Consider the following 20416-nt stretch of genomic DNA (forward strand, 5'->3'; position numbering starts at 1 on the left):
GAGTGAAGGAAGACCCATCTAAAAAAAATTTTTTTTCCCCTGCCTGGGTTATTTGTAGGAGGTTTTAGTGAGTGTGAAACAAGCTGCTTGGCGAGTGAAGACGGCCTAGGCAGCTTGCAAAGCAGAATGTACTGGGGGCGTGGAGACTTCGTCTCAGTGACCCAGGGAGACGGGCAGAGGGAGGGCACACCTCATTCTACGTCAACTGTGTGTTCTTAAAAAGGGATGACCGTACACTGAAGCCCCCTTTGGAGGCACGCAGAACTTGCTCTTTGCAGAAAATCCTTTTGGAAAGTCAACATCTACCTTGCAGAGGCATTTTCACGTACAGCTCCAGGTTTGTCTGTAGTCAGATGTATGAGATATACCTGACTGTCTTCATGACCTGTACCCTGACTGCCGTCTCTGAACAAGGAGGCGGGCGACTTGCGAGCAGCATCCAGAGCTGGGTGAGGGAGGAAACGCCGGGTGGAGACGGGCAGGCCTGTGAGGGCCGGGCCTGCTTTCCTGGCAGGGTTCAGCCGCCGCGATGCGGACCCCAGGCAAAGGACAGGAATGAGGCGGAAGGCGCTGTGTCCAGGCAGCTCCAGGAAAGGATGGGGGAAGCGGAGCGGAGTCTGTGAGCGGAAGTGGGTAGCGTTGAACCTGGAGTCTACGAGCAGGGCCAGGCGGAGGAGAACCCGGGAGGCAGAGGAGTGGGCGGGAGCGGGGAGGAGGGAGGTGACGGGAGAGAAGTTGAGGGAGAGGCCGGAGACTCGGACGCTCAAGTCAGCCGTGGGCTCCTTAGTTGAGGGCTTCTGAGGCGGGGACGTTCCTCGTGATGCCGAGGCTCGGGGCATGGCCCCGGAGGAGGCGGGGGCCGTGGGTCCTGTCGATGCTCCGCGAGGTCCCGGGAGCGTTCTTCTGGCTCTGCGCGCCCACCCTCCGGACGCCGGGTGTTTCTTCGCTCATAGCGCGGACCTACGGCCGGTTCGGACTTCCCTTGGTTTCCCGGAGCCTCTTCTAGGGAGGTTCGGGGACGTCTGTCTAGCCTAGGGTGTCTGTAGCTCGTGACCGGTCAGAGGCATGAACGCCCAGCCCCCTTGCCCCAGGGGGCGATAGATCTGGGGGTGGAGGACCGTAATTTATGCTGCAGACTCCCTCCGCAGGGCTCAGGCAGGGGTGGGGTGGGGTTGGGGTCCACCTGCAACTGCACCTGGGCTGGGCTTCTTTCCCTTCGTTTTCCTCTTTCGCCACTCCCCTGGGGGCTCTTCTAGAAGCGCCGCTTAAATAAATTGGTGACAAGCCAATCTTGATCTCCGAGTCTGCTTCTGGGGAACCTGACTTAACTCAGCGGTTGAGGTGGATGGGAGATGGTAAGTGGTGCTGAAATCAGGGAAATGGGAGGTGTGCGTATGGGGTAGGTTCTCTGTGGGGCGTGAAAATCATTCAGGAGGGACGTCCCTGGTGGCCCAGTGGTTAAGACTTTGCTTCCAATGCGAGGGATGCGGGTTTGATCCCCAGTCGGGGAGGTAAGATCCCACATGAATTGCAGCCCCAAATCCAAAACATAAAGGCAGAAGCAGTGTTGTAACAAATTCAATAAAGATTTTAAACTTTGAAAATAAATGATATAAACTCATTCAGAGGAAAGTAGGACCTGGATGGTGGAAGGCTTCAGGAAATCAAGGGGAGAAGTCAGGTCTACCACTGACAGCCATGAAAAGGAGCCAGAGGGGCTTGGGTCTCAAAGGAACCGAAGCTTTGACAAGAGTGATGCAGTATTGGTTTTCTGGGACAGCCTGGCCCCGAGACTGTGGGTGATGGGCATTGAGCCACCTCTAGCTAAAGGCCACTCTTCGAGTGCAATGTCCTCAGGGGAAGCCCAGGTGTCAGGGAAGAGCATGGAGGAAGTAGGGGAGGTCTTCAGTTTTGTAGCAGTGGGTCCTGCAACATCTTTGGAAAGGTTTGGAATGGGAGAGGAAGGGAAGGTTGGATCAGGGCAGAGGAAACAAGAGTAGAAGAGAGATCAAAGCTACATGGCGGAAGATCAAAGCTACAGGGAGGCTTCGCTGGCTTTGCACCTCTCAGAAGAATTGATCCCTTCAACTTCCTGGAGACTGGTGGCTTGGCAGCTTGGACACCGAGTGTGGAGTTTGTACTGTTCCTGGCACAGAGTTGGCATGTACTGGCTGAAAAGGTGAACGAAGGACACACCAAGGTCCTAAATACCTCTTCCTTTTTCGTCACTGTGAAACATTAGCACACTTACTGCTTCAGTGTATTTTATGCTCTGATGAATATGGAAATCAGTGAGGTGCCTCTAGCTACCTCAGTCAGCATCACGAGGTGGGATGCAATGAACGGAACCCCTAAGGTTAGAGAATTAGGCAATAACATGGGCTGTGGACTTAAGTCACAGAGTCTTTCTCCCTGATGGATCAACACTATTGTTTGGTTCTCCTTTCTACTGTGGATCTGTAAAAAGAATCAGTTAGGTGAATACAACTACTCAGGACCTATGTGTTTGTGACTGCTGATGCTAAAGGGAGGTTATTGAGGTTGGAGGACTGCTTGTGTAGGGTGTGTAGGGCTGGTGAACTAGCAGGGACCCTGAGGCCGTGTGAAGAGTCATGAGATTTTGTCAGTAATTGCAGGGATTTAAGAAGGAGCTGGGGCTTCCCAGGTGGCCCCAGTGGTAACGAACCCACTGCCAATGCAGGAGACATAAGAGACGTGGATTCGATCTCTGGGTCAGGATATATCCCCTGGAGTAGGAAATGGCAACCCACTCCAGTATTCCTGCCTAGAGAATCCTTTGGACAGAGGAGCCTGCTGGTCTACAGTCCATAAGGTCGCAAAGAGTCAGACATGACTGAGGCAACTTAGCATGCACGCATCCAAAAAGGAGCTAGATTGGAATTTTAGAAGGCTCCAGTGGCTCCGGCCTGGTGGGGAGGGGTCCGCTGCAGAAAGCTGCAGGAGAGGTAACTGCTTTTGACTTGACACCTGGGAGAGGCAAATTGCTCTGAAGGAGTGGGTCCTGACAACAGGATTTAAAGCACTTGGCCCCAGGATAAAGGAGGTATTTTGGGAACTGCAGCTGCTTATATTATTTTTAATCCTAAAGGGAGGGACAAAACATCTTCCCTTTGAAAAGTGCTGTGAGTCAGTTGTAGTGAGATGGATGAACCTAGAGTCTCTCATGCGGAGTGAAGTCAGAGAAAAACAAATATCGCATATTTACACGTATATATAGAATCTAGAAAAATGGTCCTGATGAACCTCTTTGCAGGGCAGGAATAGAGACACAGACATAGAGAAGGGACTTGTGAACAGTGCAGGGGAAGGAGCGGGTGGGACGAACTGAGAGAGTTAGCACTGACATGTGTGCACCATCATGCGTAAAGCAGAGCGCTCGAGGGACGTGGCTGTCCAGCCTGGGAGCTCGGTGCCCTGTGATGACCTAGGCCGGTGGGGTAGGGGCACGAGGGGGCACATGTGCACTTACGGCTGATGCATGTTGTTGTATGGCAGAAACTAACCTTGGAAAGCCATTACCTCCAGCTAAAAAGACAAGTGCTCTAGCTAATTTAAATTGTGTGGGGAAAAACTTAGGGCAGGAGACAAGTAACATGTGTTACTCAAGAAGTATTTTGGAACCAAAGAACCTCAGTCATGGCTCTGCACCTTTCAGCCTTGACTGTGGAGTCAAGAGAACTGAGTCCATCTTGCCAACACGGCGAAGTCTGGGGTCTGTTGGGAGAACCAGCAGGTAGGCAGCCCTGGATCTCGAACACTGAGCAGACTTGTGGGAGATGCCCAGGCTGGTCAGACCAGCTCAGCACGTGCAGGAAATCACTCTTGGTTCTTGGCTATCTGTGTTGTTAGGCTGAGTGATAGTTCATTTCCCTGCAAAAATAAAGGCACCCTGCCTGCTACCAGAAGTAACTTATGATGCCCAGGAATTCTGGAACAGAGGCACTGTTGAAAAGAGCTTCCTGGAAGCCAGGGAGAGAAAAGTGGTCTATGAGAAGACCATTAATGAGCAGCAGAATAATCATATGTGACAGTAATCAGATCATTGAACACACGCTGGCCAAGACATCTTGCAGGCCAGGCTTTGGCAATGACGCTGGGAGGGGAATGGAATAACACTGACCATCTTTCATGTGTAGGAAGCTGTGCCTTGGCGCTCCTCCTTTCCTCTCTGATTCTTTCTAGTTCTTCCCCTTGTTGTTCAGTCCCTCAGACGTGTCCATCTCTTTGTGACCCCATGAACTGCAGCACACCAGGCCTCCCTGTTCATTACCAGCTCCCGAAGTTTACTCAAACTCATGTCCATTGAGTTAGTGATGCCATCCAACCATCTCATCCTTTGTCGTCCACTTCTCCTCCCGCCTTCAATCTTTCCCAGGACCAGGGTCTTTTCCAATCAGTCTGTTCTTTGCATCAGGTGGCCAAAGTATTGGAGTTTCAGCTTCAATATCAGTCCTTCCAATGAATATTCAGGACTGATTTCCTTTAGAATGGACTGGTTGGATCTCCTTGCAGTCCAACAGACTCTCAAGAGTCTTCTCCAACACCACAGTTCAAAAGCATCAATTCTTTGGCGCTCAGTTTTCTTTATAGTCCAACTCTCACAACCATACATGACCACTGGAAAAACCATAGTATGAATGTTAGAACCTTTGTTGGCAAAGTGATCTCTCTGCTTTTCAGTACACTATCTAGGTTGGTCATAGCTTTTCTTTCAAGGAGCAACGTCTTTTAATTTCAAGGCTGCAGTCACCATCTGCGGTGATTTTGGATTTTCTTTGGGATTTTGATTTTCTTCCTCTGCTGTGTCTTAAACGTTGCTCCCTTGAGCACCATCTTTTGTTCTCCTCATTCTGTGTCTCCCTCTGGGCCATTGCATCCAGGTCTGTGGCTTCAATCCCACCTGTATTCTCATCACTTTCAAACCTAGGCTTCCAGCTAGATTTTGCCCCTGAGTTCCACTCTCTTTAGCCTAATGTCTACTGGATATGGTAACCCGGATATGCCACAGAAGCTGCAAACCTAGGCCTTCTATCTTCTGTGCTGGAGAACACCACACTCTTAAAACCAGGCACCCGGGTATTATCCTCAACCCCCATCTCCACAATTTCTGTCAATCACTAGGACCCATAGGTTTTACTTCCTTATCTCTGAGCCCTGCCCTCCATTCCTTCTGCTCCTGCCTCAGTTGAGGCCTCCATGCTAAGAGACTCATTCTTCAGGCCTGTCTGCTGGTGAAGTTCCCTGACTTTGTGCCACACCCTGGGCTTATAAATAAAACCTGAGATTCGGGGAAGATCAGGAGAAAGCAATAGAATGGGGAAGACTAGAGATCTCTTCAAGAAAATTAGAGATACCGAGGGAACATTTCATGCAAAGATGGGCACAATAAAGGACAGAAATGGTAGGGACCTAACAGAAGCAGAAGATATTAAGAGGTGAAAGAATATACAGAAGAACTATACAAAAAAGATCTTCACGACCCAGATAACCATGATGGTGTGATCACTCACCTAGAGCCAGACATCCTGGAATCTGAAGTCAAGTGGGCCTTAGGAAGCATCACTATGAACAAAGCTAGTGGAGGTGATGGAATTCCAGTTGAGCTATTTCAAATCCTGAAAGATGATGCTGTGAAAGTGCTGCACTCAATATGCCAGCAAATCTGGAAAACTCAGCAGTGGCCACAGGACTGGAAAAGGTCAGTTTTCATTCCAATCCCAAAGAAAGGCAATGCCAAAGAATGCTCAAACCAGCGCACACTTGCACTCATCTCACACGCTAGCAAAGTAATGCTCAAAATTCTCCAAGCCAGGCTTCAACAGTATGTGAACTGTGAACTTCCAGGTGTTCAAGCTGGATTTAGAAAAGGCAGAGGAACCAGAGATAAAATTGCCAACATCCATTGGATCATCAAAAAAGCAAGAGAGTTCCAGAAAATATCTACTTCTGCTTTATTGACTATGCCAAAGCCTCTGACTGGGTGGATCACAATAAACTGTGGAAAATTCTTAAAGAGATGGGAATACCAGACCACCTTACCTGCCTCCTGAAAAATCTGTATGCAGGTCAAGAAGCAACAGTTAGAACTGGACGTGGAATGACAAACTGGTTCCAAATAGGAAAAGGAGTAAGTCGAGGCTGTGTATTGTCACACTGCTTATTTAACTTATATGCAGAGTACATCATGAGAAACGCTAGGCTAGATAAAGCACAAGCTGGAATCAAGATTGCCAGGAGAAATATCAATAACCTCAGATATGCAGATGACACCACCCTTATGGCAGAAAGTGAAGAAGAGCTAAAGAACCTCTTGATGAAAATGAAAGAGGAGGGTGAAAAAGTTGGCTTAAAACCCAACATTCAGAAAACTAAGATCATGGCATCTGGTCCCATCACTTCATAGCAAATAGATGGGGAAACAATGGAAACAGTGGCAGACTTTATTTTTTTGAGCTCCAAAATCACTGCAGATGGTGACTGCAGCCATGAAGATGCTCCAAAGATGCTTGCTTCTTGGAAGAAAAGCTATGAACAACCTAGACAGCATATTAAAAAGCAGAGACATTACTTTGCTGACAAAGGTCCATCCAGTCAAAGCTATGATTTTTCCAGTAGTCATGTATGAATGTGAGAGTTGGACTATAAAGAAAGCTGAGCACCAAAGATTTGATGCTTTTGAACTGTGGTGTTGGAGAAGACTCTTGAGAGTCCCTTGGGCTGCAAGGAGATCCAACTAGTCCATCCTAAAGGAAATCAGTCCTGAATATTCATTGGAAGGACTGATATTGAAGCTGAAACTCCAATACTTTGGCCACCTAACGCAAAAAACTGACTCATTTGAAAAGACCCTGATGCTGGGAAAGATTGAAGGCAGGAGGAGAAGGGGATGACAGAGGATGAGCTGGTTGGATGGCATCACCGACTCAATGGACATGAGTTTGAGCAAGCTCCGGGAGTTGGTGATGGACAGGGAAGCCTGGCATGCTGCAGTCCATGGGGTCACAAAGAGTCAGACACGACTGAGCAACTGAACTGAACTGAACTGACTGAGGAGAAAACATTTGCTTACTCGTCCTGAGAAGAAAGTCAGTGGTCTTTGAGCCCCAGATGAGTTTGGCAACCTTTGTTTTCTTCTCAGGCTGGAAGTGCACTACAGGGGCAGGGGTCGGTTTCTGAGTCCTGAAACCCAAATGTATGCAGTTCGGTCTTAGTCAGAGGAGCCCCAGGAAGGCTCACTGGAGAGAAATTCTGCCTGTCTGGTTCCAGAGAGGTGACTCACCAAGGGTGATTCATATCGTTCAACAGGGCTTTTTTTTTTTTTTTTTTTTCAACCCCCAAAACATTTTTCATTCATGAGTATAAGAGAACCTTCTAGCCCTTAGTGAACAAGAAAGCTCAGAACTGAGCATTTGGAGCATGGTGAAGTGAATTACTTCTCTGTCTCCCTTGTAGTCCTCCCTCACCATGAAGAGCTCTCCTTGGACTGCTTGCTTTCTGAGAACTTGAAAAACTTGACTCAGAAGGTCTGTCTGTGGGAATACACCCACCACCACCAGTCGTACCAAATTCAGTGTACTCCACAGTTAAACTTTCTTTTGGGCGCGTGTGTGAACTTGATGTCATAAGTGCTGGTGTAAGGCAGATTGATGGATGGATGGATGGGTGAATTCAGGAATGAGCAAACTGTAACTTGGAGTCTTCCAGCTGTAGGCACGGCGCTAAACTCCACATTGAGGTATAGAGAAAGTCTCAAGAGGAAGGGCATCTGTTTGTATTTGGGGCCGGGCAGTCAGGGAGGATCTCTTGGAGGTGACGATACATGAAGTGAGTTTTGAAGTGTGAAGAGCAGTTGGCCAGATAAAGAGTCGGGGAGAGAAAGGAATCGAGAAGCAAGACCTGTTCCTCTGGGCTTGGCGTGCAGGGGCCTGGGTGCTGCTGGGTTTGACTGGGGTAAAGGTTGTGTGTAGGGTGTGGCAGCCGGTGAGTCCAGGGAGACAGGCAGACACCAGGGAGTCTTCCTGCAAGCCACAGGGCCTGCATATTCTTCTGGAGCTCCGTGGTGCCTGGAGAGGAGCTTGGGTGTGCGGCGGACGTGATCAGAGCCACAACCCAGAGAGCGCCCCCTGGAGGACCGGAGGCTGCCGCTGGAATTCAGGTGAGAGGAGGCAGGGATGCAGCTGAGTAAGGGTAGCAGCGGGTTCTTCCCTCCTTCTGCCTCCCCTTTTAGACCTTCCTCCTCTTGTCTTGGCTCCTGTCTCTAAAGGATCCCAGAAATTTCACAACACCTTGGTCGGTTCCATCTGAAAACACAGCCTGAAGTTTTCAAGGAGGACTAGAAGGAGAGGGCAGTGATTAAACCTGAAGCGAGACCCCTCTCGGGGCGGGATTTTGGAGACATGGCTTGGTTCTTTAGTGTCTAGACTGAGCGTCAGTTCCTTGGAGTATAGTTGATTTACAGCGTTGTGTTCATTTCTGCTGTACAGTAAAGTGGATCAGTTTTGCATGGACATATATTAACTTTTTGTTTAAGCTTCTTTTTGCATGTGGGCCATTATAGAGCATGAGCAGAGCTCCCTGCACCCACAGAGGGCTCTTCTTAGTCATCTGTCTTATATTTAGCCATGCCTGCGTGTCCGTCCCCACCTCCCAGTTTATCCCGTCCCCCTTCTTACCCCCAGTGATTATAAGTGTGTTTTCTACATCTGTACCTCTATTTCTGTTTTGTAGATAAGTTCATTTGTACCCTTTTAAAGACTCCACATATAGGCGATATCATATGATATTTGTCTTTCTCTGTCTGACTTACTTCGCTCAGTACGACAATCTCTAGGCCCATCGATGTTGCTGCAAATGGCATTATTTCATTCTTTCCTTCTTTACATTGCGTATGTGTATCTTCTTATCTCCATTCCTCTGCTCTTGCTTCTGTGTTCTGACTATTGTAAATAGTACTGCAATGAACACTGGGGTGCATGTATCCTTTCAAATAATGGTTTTCTCCAGATATATGCCCAGCAGTGGAATTGCTGGGTCGTATCGTAGTTCTGTGTTTGGTTTTTCTAAGGAATCTCCACACTGTTCTCCACAGTGGCTGGACCAGTTTACATTCCCACCAGCAGTGTAGGAGGGTTCCGTCTTCTCCATACCCTCTCCAGTGTTTGCTCTTTGGTTTTTTGCTGATGGCCTTGTGACTAGGGTGAGGTTACCCCTCACTGTAGTTTTGATTTGCGTTTCTCTCGTAACTAGACTTTAAAATCAAGACTGTTAAGTGATCATCGCTTCGTTCTCACCAGGGCCGGCTGGATCATGTTTAAGGTGAAGCTGTCACGTGGGAACAGGAAAAGCCAGGTTTGGCTGCCAGGGTGCCTGGGATTAGAGGCAGCACATGCATCCTCTCGGCTCTTCTCAGAGGCCCCCCGCCGGCTGCTGTGATGCCGGGCTGCTGGGGCTGGAATGGTCTCCTCCTCTCTCCTCCCCTCTGCCCGGCTCAGCTCCCCCCGGGGGCTCTTTGGAAGCTCTGAGCTGCCTGTGCAGGAGGCCCTGGAGCAGAGCCGGACCTGGGGGGGCCGTGGTTGCGGAGGGGAAGCGGGTGTCCCCTGCCTGCCGCCCGCGTGTTGCCGTCACCTCTGCGCTTTGCGTGGGTTGCCAGGCAGTCCTGTTGCCGTGTGACAGGGGTGCCCCCCAGGTGGCTGCATTTTTTTTTTTTTTAATCCTGTGGGTCATTTGGCCCAGGTGCTGTGGAAGGGTGCAGGCCCTGGGGGTTAGGGGTCTGAAGCTGGATCCCTGCTTACCAGCTTGCGACAGGCTGGTTGGTGTCACCTCCCCTGGCCTCAGCTCCTCACCTGTCCGTGGGGGATAGATCGCGACCCCTGCCCCCACACAGGTTTAGCGAAGGTGCACTCGGTTCACGCGGGTGTGGATCTCTGTCAACTCTCCCATTAGATCCGAAAGCAAGGAGGTGTCTCATTCATTTATCCATCCCCAGTGCCAAGCGTGGTGCCGGCAGACTCACGTGTTTGTCGATTGGACGCAGGAATGGATGATGCAGTCAAGTGTGTGGGGCAAGTGTGTGGGGCAAGCGGAAGCCTGAATAAAACAAAATTACTAAGAGCTTGTTCAGACAAGGAGATTCCCACATGTGCTCCTATATCCTCCCACAGTTAGGTTAAAAAGACGGAATGAGCTACCCTTTGTGAGGAAACATTTAAAAATGAAGATTAACTGAAGGGACATTGTCTTCCAACATTTTCTATCTCATCAAGTCTTGACAGCACCTTTGTCGCCAACTCCCTTTCTGTTGAAGTGGTGACTATGATTGGTGATTACTTTATATGTTAAGTGTTAGTCGCTCAGTCATGGACCCCAGGGACTGTAGCCCACCAGGTCCCTCTGTCTATGGGATTCTCCAGGCCAGAATACTGGAGTGGGTTGCCAGTTCCTTCTCTAGGGGATCTTCCCAGCCCAGGGATCGAACCCGGGTCTCCTGCATTGCAAGTGGAAGCTTTACCACTGAGCCACCAGGGAAGCATCCATTATTGACACATTTTAGATGAAAGTGCTTTTTCCAACTGGAATTTCTTTTAATTTTGTTTAACCGTCCAATTTTACTGAGCTATAACTGACATACAGAACTCTGCGGGTTTAAGGTACACAGCAAAATGATGTGACTTCTCTACATTATGAAGTGATTACCACAATAGGTTTAGTGAACATCCATCATCTCGTGTAGATACAGCGTTAAAGACAGAAAAAAAAGGTTTTTTTTTCCCCATATGATGAGATGAGAACTCTTAGGATTTACTCTTTCATGTATAATATAGGGCAGCGACTCATTTTTTTAACATTGATTTTGTTTTAGAATTATGTAAACTGTTTACATGTTTTAAAGTGAAGTCTCTGAGCTTTTTTTTTTTTTTTTTTTTTTTACGTTTTCCCTGGAATTTCCTTTTTTCCTAGCTTTCTACGCTCCAGAGGAGAACTGACTTTGAGTCTGGTTATTCTAATTTGCATCCTGGCTCCGCTGCTGTCTGGCCACCTGACCTGGGCTCCGATCTCTAAGCTGTCTGGGTCTCAGTGCCTTTGTCTGTGAAGTGGGCGTGACTGATGCCCTGAGTCCCCATGCAGGCCTGCAGCTGGAGGGCGTATTCCTGAGCAAGGGCCCGGATGCTCTCTGATACACGCTCTGGGCCCGCCTCCCGTGGACCGCTTCCAGCCCCGGGTCAGGGCAGGAGGGACCCTAACGGGGGTCTCTTCTCAGGATGCAGGACCCTGAGGATGGCTGACTCGGGCTGGAGAGCTCCTCGTCAGCCGTGCTGAGCCTTCCTTAGGCCTCGGGGGGTCCAGGACTCCCTCGCCCACCCTCCCACCCCTCTCTGCATCAGCGGGATCAGACTCATAGCATGTCCGCCGGCCGTCCTCGCCCCCTGACTGTGTTTGCCGTAATAAAGCCCACGCCCATTTAATCCCCGCTTGGCGTCTGCTTCTGGGAGGACCTGGGCTCTCGCAGGGTGAGAGTACCGCGTGGTGAGGACCCAGTGGGACGATGTAAACTGAGTGTGCATCGGCGTGACGGGCACACAGCAAGTGTGCGGGAAGGGGCGGGGGCTCCTGTCGCCACCGCCACCCGCATCTGGCCAGTCTCGCTCCTTCGGTGGCTCGGGGCACAGACAGCTCCAGGGGCAGGTCCCAGCTCACAAGGAGACTTAGAGCGAGAGCAGCGTGGTTTCTAAGCAGCAGATGGGCTCATCACAGCGTCCTTTGTGGGTGTGTATATATAGTCCGCGGCTTCCCAGGCGGCACCAGTGGTAAAGAGCCCGCCTGCCAATGCCGCAGACGTAAGAGATGAGGGTTCGAGCCCTGGGTTGGGAAGACCCCCTGGAGGAGGGCACGGCGACCCACGCCAGTACTGTTTCCTGGAGAATCCCAGGGACAGAGGAGCCCGGCGGCTACAGTCCCTGGGGCCACAAAGAGCCAGACACGACTGAAGTGACTTGGCATGCACACATATGTAGTCCACATGCAAGGCTATGGTTTTCCCAGTGGTCATGTATGCATGTGAGAGTTGGACTGTGAAGAAAGCTGAGTGCTGAAGAATTGATGCTTTTGAACTGTGATATTGGAGAAGACTCTTGAGAGTCCCTTGGACTACAAGGAGATCCAACCAGTCCATCCTAAAGGAGATCAGTCCTGGGTGTTCATTGGAAGGACTGATGCTGAAGCTGAAACTCCAATACTTGGACCACCTGATGTGAAGAGCTGACTCATTGGAAAAGACCCTGATGCTGGGAAAGACTGAAGGTGGGAGGAGAAGGGGATGACAGGATGAGATGGTTGGGTGGCAGCACTGACTTGATGGACATGGGTTTGAACAAATTCTAGGGGATGGTGATAGACAGGGAGGCCTGGTAAGCTGCAATCCATGGGCTGGACATGCAGAGTGACTGAACAACAGCAGCAGTCTTTCCAGCTCAAGATCTTTGGCTTAATTATATCTGCATAGTTCCTTTTGGTACATAAAGTAATGTATTCATTGCTCCCAGGGGTGAGAACAGGGGCATCTTTGGGGGCTATAATTTTACTGACCACGGAAGAAGCAGGAGAGAAATAGAGGAGGTGCATCAAGAAGTCATATTGTTACCACCCAAATGTTGGCTTTCTCTGCCCATCAGTGCTGAATAAAAATTACTGATACAGAATTTGGAAGAAATAGAAAGATGACTTTAGTCTTCAGCTGGCAGAGGGGGAAACACAGCAGGCTAGTGCCTCAAGAACTGTGACCCCCTCCCGGGGGAACTGAGACACTGTCCATAGCCTGGGTCTCATAGTTTTAGGGAAAATGATAAGGCTCAAGGTAATGAAGGTCTTACCTTCTTCTTGTGTGCGTGCCAAGTTGCTTTAGTCGCGTCTGACTCTCTGCAACCCCATGGACTGTAGCCCACCAGGCTCCTCTGTCCACGATTCTCCAGGCAAGAACACTGGAGTGGGTTGCCGTGCCCTCCTCCAGGGGATCTTCCCGATCCAGGGATTGAACTCATGTCTCTTGCGGCTCCCGAATTGCAGGCAGATTCTTTACTGCTGAGCCACCAGGGAAGCCCCTTCTTCTTCTCCTTGCTTTGTTTAAAAAATCATAGCTGGCGTCAGCTAATTGGGTTCGTTTGTCTCTGGTTTATTGTCCTGCGGCCTTCTTTCTGAAACACAAAAAGCTACAGAGAGTGGTCTGCAAAGGGAGCTCAGTGAAGGCACAGGATGTAATCAGCAGAGGTAAACGGTGGTAGGTGCAGGATGTATCTCAGTGCAGAGTTAGGTTAGTTTTGAGGAGAGCCGACTTAGTTATAGACTACAGATTAGGAACGAAGTAAAATCTGGGAGTGATGAGGCCTATTCTTTTTATATTCTTTGTCCTCAATAAAGGGAAAGAAAAGAAAGAAAATCTCATTTCCGAAAGCAAAGCTCATTCCTCTTTCTTCCTTTCATTGGCACAATTGGGAACACCAGACTTACGGGTCAGGAGGTGGGTGAAAGTGGAAGCCAGAAGGTCCCTGGTGAGGCGTTCGGACTGGACCGAGCAGGGTGTGACGGTGGCCTGGGTGAGGCGGAGGCCACGGCGACGGCGAGAGGCGCCAGGCACCGAGACGCAGTGAGGAGGACGGGTTAATGGGAGATGAGGCGAAATGGAAAGAAAGCGGCCTGGACATGGCTGGGCGTCCGCGTGGCAGCAAGGGCAGGTAGGAATCTGACTGTGATGTCTTTAGGGAAGGCTGCCTGGCTGCCTGTGTGCTAATTTGATTCCGTCGTGTCTGACTCTTTGCCACCCTGTGGACTGCAGCCCGCCAGGCTCCTCTGTCCATGGGATTCTCCAGGCAAGAAGACTGGAGGGGGTTGCCATTTCCTTCTCCAGGGCATCTTCCTGACCTGGGATCAAAGCCGCATCTCTCGCATCTCCTGCCTTGGCAGATGGATTCTTTACCCCTGGGCCACCTGAGAGGCCCCTCATTTAAGACCAGTGTTGCCTTATTGGTTTTCTACCTATATGATCTGTATGTCAGTGTAAGTTAAAGTCCCCCACTATTACAGTATTGTCAATTTCTCTTGTTATGTGCATTAATATTTGCTTTATATATTTAGATGCTCTTGTAGTGGGTACGTGTATGCTAATGAGTGTAATATCCTCTTCTTTTATTGATTCATTTATCATTATGTAATGCCCTTCCTTGCCTTTTCCTATGACTTTGTTTTAAAGTATGTTTTGTCTGATATGGGTATTTCGACCTCTGCTTTTCTGTTGTTATGATTAGCGTGACATTTTTTTTCATTCCCTCACTTTCAGTCTCTGTCTGTCTTTAGTTCTGCAGTAAGTCCCTTGTAAGCAGCTTATACATAGGTCTTGTTTTCTCATCCAATCAGTCACCCTATATCTTTCAACTGGAGCATTGAGTTATTTGACATTTATAGTAATGATGTGTGTGTACTTATTGTCATTTTATTACTTGCTTTCTGGTTGTTTTTATAGTTCTTTCTTGTTCTTTTAGTTCCCTGGCTTGTTTGATGATTTTCTTTACCGGTATATTTTCTTTACCGGTACGCTTGTATTCTTTTCTCTCTTGTTTTTGTGTATTCTAAGTTTTGACTTGTGGTTACCATGGGATTCTTATGTGTTGACCTACAACTGTATCTATTTGTTTTAAACAGGTAGTCCTCTAAGTTCAAACACATTCTAAAAAAGCTACATGTTTTACCTCTCTTTCACGCATATTTTTTTTGTTTTTGATGTAATGTTTTGCATTTTCATGTTTATCCCTCTATTGATTATTGTAGTTATACTTGATTTTACAATGTTTTTTGTCTTTTAATCTTCATACTAGCTTACTTAAGTGGTTGAACCTCAGACTTTATTATGTACTTTACTAATGAGATTTTTTTTTTTCTTTATCTATAGATACTTCTTGTTGTAGTCTTTTCTTTTCTGCTTAGAGAAGACCCTTTAACCTTTCTTTTAGGGTTGGTTTAGTATTGATGAATTCTTAGTTTTTGCTTATCTGAGAACTTCTTTGTCTCTCCTTCAATTCTAATCTTGCTGGGTAGAGTGTCCTAGGTTGCAGGTTTTTCCCTTTTTGTATTTTGAATATGTCATGAAACTCCTGTCTTTCCTACAAAGTTTCTGCAGAAAAATCAGCTGATAGCCTTCTGGGGGATCCCTTGTATATGACTGTTTTTTTTTTTTTTTTCTTTCTTGCTGTCTTTAGAATTCTCTCTTTAAGTTTTGCTATTTTAATTATGTTATATCGTGGTGTCTGTCTGTTTGGGTTCATCTTGCTTGAGACCCTCTGTTCTTCCTGTAGTTGAATGTATGTTTCCTTCTTTAGATTTGGAAAGTTTTCGGTCAGAATTTCATAAAATGTATTTTCAGCCCCCTTCTCTCTCTCTCTTCTCCTTCTGGGTCCTTTATAGTGGGAATGTTGGTACACTTGATGTTATCCTAGAGATTTCTTAAACTGTTCTCATTTTAAAATTTATTTTTCTTTTGGCTGTGGTGGGTGATTTCCACTGTTCTGTCTTCCAGATCCTTTATGTATTTTTCTGTGTCAGCCAGCCTGCTGTTAAGTCCTTCTAGCAGGTTTTTATTTCAGCTATTGTTTTCTTTGGTTCTGAGTGGTTTCTTTTATTTTGTCATTCCCTGTTAAAATTCTCACTGTGTTACTCTATTCTTTTCCCTAATTCAGTTAGTGTTCTTATTACTAATGCTTTGAATTTTTCATTTGGTAAGTCATTTATTTTGGTTTCAGTAATTATTTTCTTCAGGGGTTTTTCTCTTGCTCTTCCAACTGAGACAAGTTTGTCTGTCTTCTCACTTTCCTTATCTCTATCTTTATGAAATTAGGGAAGGTAGTTCTCTGTTGCTCCTTGTGTTGGAGTTCCTGCCCAGTGGCTTTGGTGGAAGAGTTGGATGTGATAGGAACACAAGTGACATCCTTCCTCGGGTTGTGCTGACAGCTACCGCCTTGGTGGGAGGTGGGAGTGGAGGCGGAGGGTCTAGGGCTGGAGCAGGTGTGCCGAGTGCCCATCATCACTGTTTGGTGGGCGGGGGTGGGGGGGCAAGGTCAGCCCCCAGGTTGTTGAAGCAGAATCTCTGAGGGCTGAGCTTCCAAGCTAGCTCGGCTCCCTTCAAGTGTGCACTCTTTCCCTCCTAGCACTGGCACCCTCACGCTGGGGGGCTGTCCCAGGCACTTGGTGAGGGCTGGCGCACAGGCTGTGGTGGTCCGGCTGCCGTCAGGCGTCTGCCCGGTCTGAGAGCAATGTCTGCCTCCGTCCTGCTCAGGTGCTGCTTCAGGTTTGAGCTGCCTCGGTGTCTTACAGCTGAGGTCCTCCTTGGTCATAGCAGCTCCCATCCCACCGTGGAAGTGTGATGTGAGACAGGCGAGGCTGGAATGTTCCCCCGGCTCAGGCTGGCACACACACTGAAGAAACTGTGGTAGACCAGTTGGCCACCTGCGCGGTTTCAGTTTCCCCTCTCTGCTCTGCTTTGGGAATGAGCCAGCACAAGCGTGCTCCTCTTGAGTGCAGTCCAGCCTTCCCACGGCCTCCTGTTAGTCCCACCAGCCCTCCAGGGGAGCTCATTTTTAATAAAACTCCAGGGGTAGGGCCCCCACTATGTGGTTTGAACCATTTGCTTCCCAGGGAGTCTTTGCCCAGTTTAGTCTCCGTTCTCCTCTGAGTCCCCTCCCAGGGGCACAGCTCATAGGGGAAGCGAGTTCCGTGTCCTTTCCTCCATCTTGATCTGAGAGGCGCTGTGTTTGAGTTTGGACACTTCTCCTGTATGGGAAGCTCACCCTTCTTTTGTGACCTCAGGAAAAGAACTTTTAAACTTGCCAGATGCTCATAGCTTCTATACTTTTGGTATCACCTAGCCCTCAGTGCTTGGACAAATCTGCTGGGTATCCTTTTCCTACTTATTTCCTCTCCAAATTGAACAGTATACTTCTTTTTAAAATATGGTGGTTTGTTGTCTCTTGAAATTGAAAGTCGCTCAGTCATGTCCGACTCTTTGCGACCCCATGGACTGTACGGTCCATGGACTTCTCCAGGCCAGAATACTGGAGTGGGTAGCTCTCCCTTCACCAGGGGATCTTCCCAACCCAGGGAACCCAGGTCTCCCGCACTGCAGGCGGATTCTTTACCAATTGAGCCACTAGGAAAGCCCAAGAACATTGGAGTGGGTAGCCTTTCCCTTCTCCAGCAGATCTTCCGGACCGGGAATCAAACCCGGGTCCCCTGCATTGCAGGCGGATTCTTTACCAGCTGAGCTATCAGGGAAGCTGTCCTCTTTGCTTAACAAGAAACTGGAGGGAGGAGCTGAATGATAAATAACAGAGACATGGCTTTCAGATTTGGACCCTTGTAGAGAAATATACACATTTCAGACTCAATTAATATTATCATTATTTTGAAAACTAGAACCCCTGGTGCTCAGCTTTTATCATTCAAGCAGACACCTAGCAACCGGTTGAATTCCCTCCCTGGGGCTTGGGGAACCCATGTTGAATCCTCCCATTTGACAGCCGGCTTGCGAAAGACGTCTGCGCGGTGACACGGTGGGTTGTGTGTTTATAAACGAACTCTCTTCTCCCTCTCGCCCGCCCCCATTTCCCAGTGGCCGTTCCTGCAGCAGCGCCCCCGGCGTGCCCGCCCAAGGCCGCTGCTAACGGGGCTCCCCCGGCGCCTCGCCTCGCCGTGTCCTCCCGAGCCGCGGTCGTAGCCAGGATGGAAGGCGCGGCCCAGGGGGGCCTGCAGACCGTCATGAAGTGGAAGACAGTGGTTGCCATCTTCGTGGTCGTGGTGGTCTACCTCGTCACGGGTGGTCTCGTCTTCCGGGCGTTGGAGCAGCCCTTTGAGAGCAGCCAAAAGAACACTATCGCCTTGGAGAAGGCGGAATTCCTGCGGGATCATATTTGTGTGAGCCCCCAGGAGCTGGAGACGCTGATCCAGGTGAGCAGGGAGGGAGTCGGCCATCGCCTTGCCCGCGGGGGGAGAGGGCGGCCTGGACGTCTGTCTTTGCCTTTGGTCGGGATGCCTCTGATGGTGAGGGGGACCTCGCTGGGAGGTGACATTTGAGTGGAGACCTGTGACAGGATGCAGGGCAGGGTCCCCCAGACCACACAGCAGCAGGCGGCGTTCTGCATCCTCCGCTCTGGGATGCGGTGCTCAGCGGCTGCAGCGGGCTGAAGTTGTCAAGTTCAAGGCCACTTATGTAGGCTGATTCACCATTACCTCTGTGTGAGATGCTGGGTAAGAGGGTGGCCTGGAAGCCAGAGAAAGAATTTTAAGCAAGCAGGGGTGTCTTAACCTGTCCCAGGGGAGTGAGAATGGGGCAGAGAAAAGGCCACCGGAAGTGGGGTGGGGAGGCCGCAGAGACTTGGAGAGGTTTGGGTGGCTTTGCGAGGATGAAGCAGTCAGGATGTCCATAACATCGATGAGCAAGGCACTGTTTTGGACATTCACTGTGTGTCAGGCACCGTGCTGGGGCCTTCCTGTATTTTGGATAGGAAGGAAAAAATATTTAAAAAAATGGAGGTGGAGAACTTTGGGCTCCTGCCTGTGGAAGCCAGGCAGAGGACGCAGAGGTGGGGTGGCGTTGGCGGGGTGAAGTGAGGCTGGAAGGGAGTGTGGGGGACAGGGAGTCATCTAAGGTGGTATGGGGTGGGGGAGAGAAACGGGAGGCTTGAGAAGCACCTCAGGTGGAGAGGACCGAGTCCCAGGAAGAGGAGAGGGAGGCTGCTGAGAGCCCAGTTGGAGGGCTTCACCGTGGAGCTGACGGAGGGTGGAGCTTCTGAGGCTGCCGGTTGGTTTCCAATCTGCACACCCTCCTGAACCACGAGGCATACTGGTGGAGGGCGGTGATGCTTACGGAGGCAAGGGAGAGCCCCGTTTTTCTGGGGATTCTAAAGTTTGGAAGGCAGAGGGATGGAGAAGACAGCTTCCACAATTCCTTTTGGCCCTGGTGTGACCCACATGAAATTCTAATGGTAGGAGAATGCTGGAGTGGATAGCCTATCCATTCTCCAGCAGATCTTCCCGACCCATGAATTGAACTGAGGTCTCCTGCATTGCAGGCAGATTCTTTACCAACTGAGCTACCTGTGAACCCCAAGGGAAAAATGAATATCATATTTCAATGCACGTGGGCTTCCCAGGTAGCTCAGTGATAAAGAATACACTTGCCAATGAAGGAGTGGCAAGAGACATGGGTTTGATCCCTGGGTCAGGAGGAGCTCCTGGAGGAGGAAATGGCAACCCATGCCGGTATTCTTGCCTGGAGAATCCCACGAACAGAGGAGCCTGGCTGGCTACAGTCTATGGGGTCACAAAGAGTCAGACACAACTTAGCGACTAAGCATGCGCCACATTTTAATGCATGTATGTAGAATCTATGAGTAGAAAAATGGTACAGATGAAGCTAGTTCCAGGTCAGGAATAGAGATGCAGGTGTGTGGACTCAGCAGTCGGGGCAGGGGGCTGGGGGTGGGGGAGGAAGAGGAGAGGGGGACAGACTTGGAAGTTAGGACCGACATGTATGCCCTACCATGTGTAAAATCGACGTGGGAAGCTGCTCTGTGATGACCTGGGGGTGGGGGTGGGGGCAGCTGAGAGTACATATGTGCATAACTGAAAGTGACACAATGTCGTAAAGCAAGTATAATCCAATAGAACATTCTAACGGTTACTACACATCAGTTTGCCATAGGAGTCACAAGTCTGGGCTGCCTTATTTATTTATTTTCAGCTCCACTGATAGGTAGGGGAATTCTGAGGCCGCTTATGATCTGGCCCCTTTATTGTAGTTGTATTCTTTTTCTTGTTAGTATATAATCTTTTAAATGTTTCTATAATCTGACTTGGTGGTGGTTTAGTCACTGAGTTGTGTCTGACTCTTGCGAGCCCATGGGCTGTAGCCCACCAAGCTCCTCTGTCCATGGGATTTCCAGCAAAAATACTGGAGTGGGTTGCCATTTCCTTCTCCAGGGGATCTACCCGACTCACGGATCGAACCCACGTCTCCTATTTTGGTAGGTGGATTCTTTACCACTGAGCCACCTGAGACTTGACTCTTAAGTTTAATAGAAATATACATTTTCCTTCTGGGAATGCATATGACTTCATACTATGTCCTACAATTTTTATTAAAAAAAATAACACCTTACAGTTTAAAAAGATAAGGGCAATGTTTCATATCACTCTTTATTAGATGGCCTTGTCTTTTTTTTTCCTCCTTTCATGGGAAAATACTAACAGTTTTGTGATGATGAGAGTGTTGTGCTAATCTGTTTAGCACAGGTGTAAGGCTCAGATTGCTGTAAAGAATGGAGAACATAATTCTGGAGTAATTTTAGGTAAGGAATTA

At 49.0% G+C, this 20416-nt stretch overlaps 1 protein-coding gene across 1 annotated transcript in view; it reads left to right on the forward strand.

Annotated features, from left to right (window-relative positions):
- Window positions 1-20416, forward strand: part of KCNK10 (potassium two pore domain channel subfamily K member 10) — a 147713-nt gene that overhangs the window by 46127 nt on the left and 81170 nt on the right. The window contains exon 2 of the mRNA XM_061158338.1: window positions 17669-18003. Within this exon, the coding sequence (XP_061014321.1) occupies window positions 17669-18003 (335 nt within the window). The remainder of the gene's footprint in view (window positions 1-17668; window positions 18004-20416) is intronic.

The sequence above is a fragment of the Dama dama genome, chromosome 12, assembly GCF_033118175.1.
Source record: "Dama dama isolate Ldn47 chromosome 12, ASM3311817v1, whole genome shotgun sequence".
Lineage (NCBI taxonomy): Eukaryota > Metazoa > Chordata > Mammalia > Artiodactyla > Cervidae > Dama > Dama dama.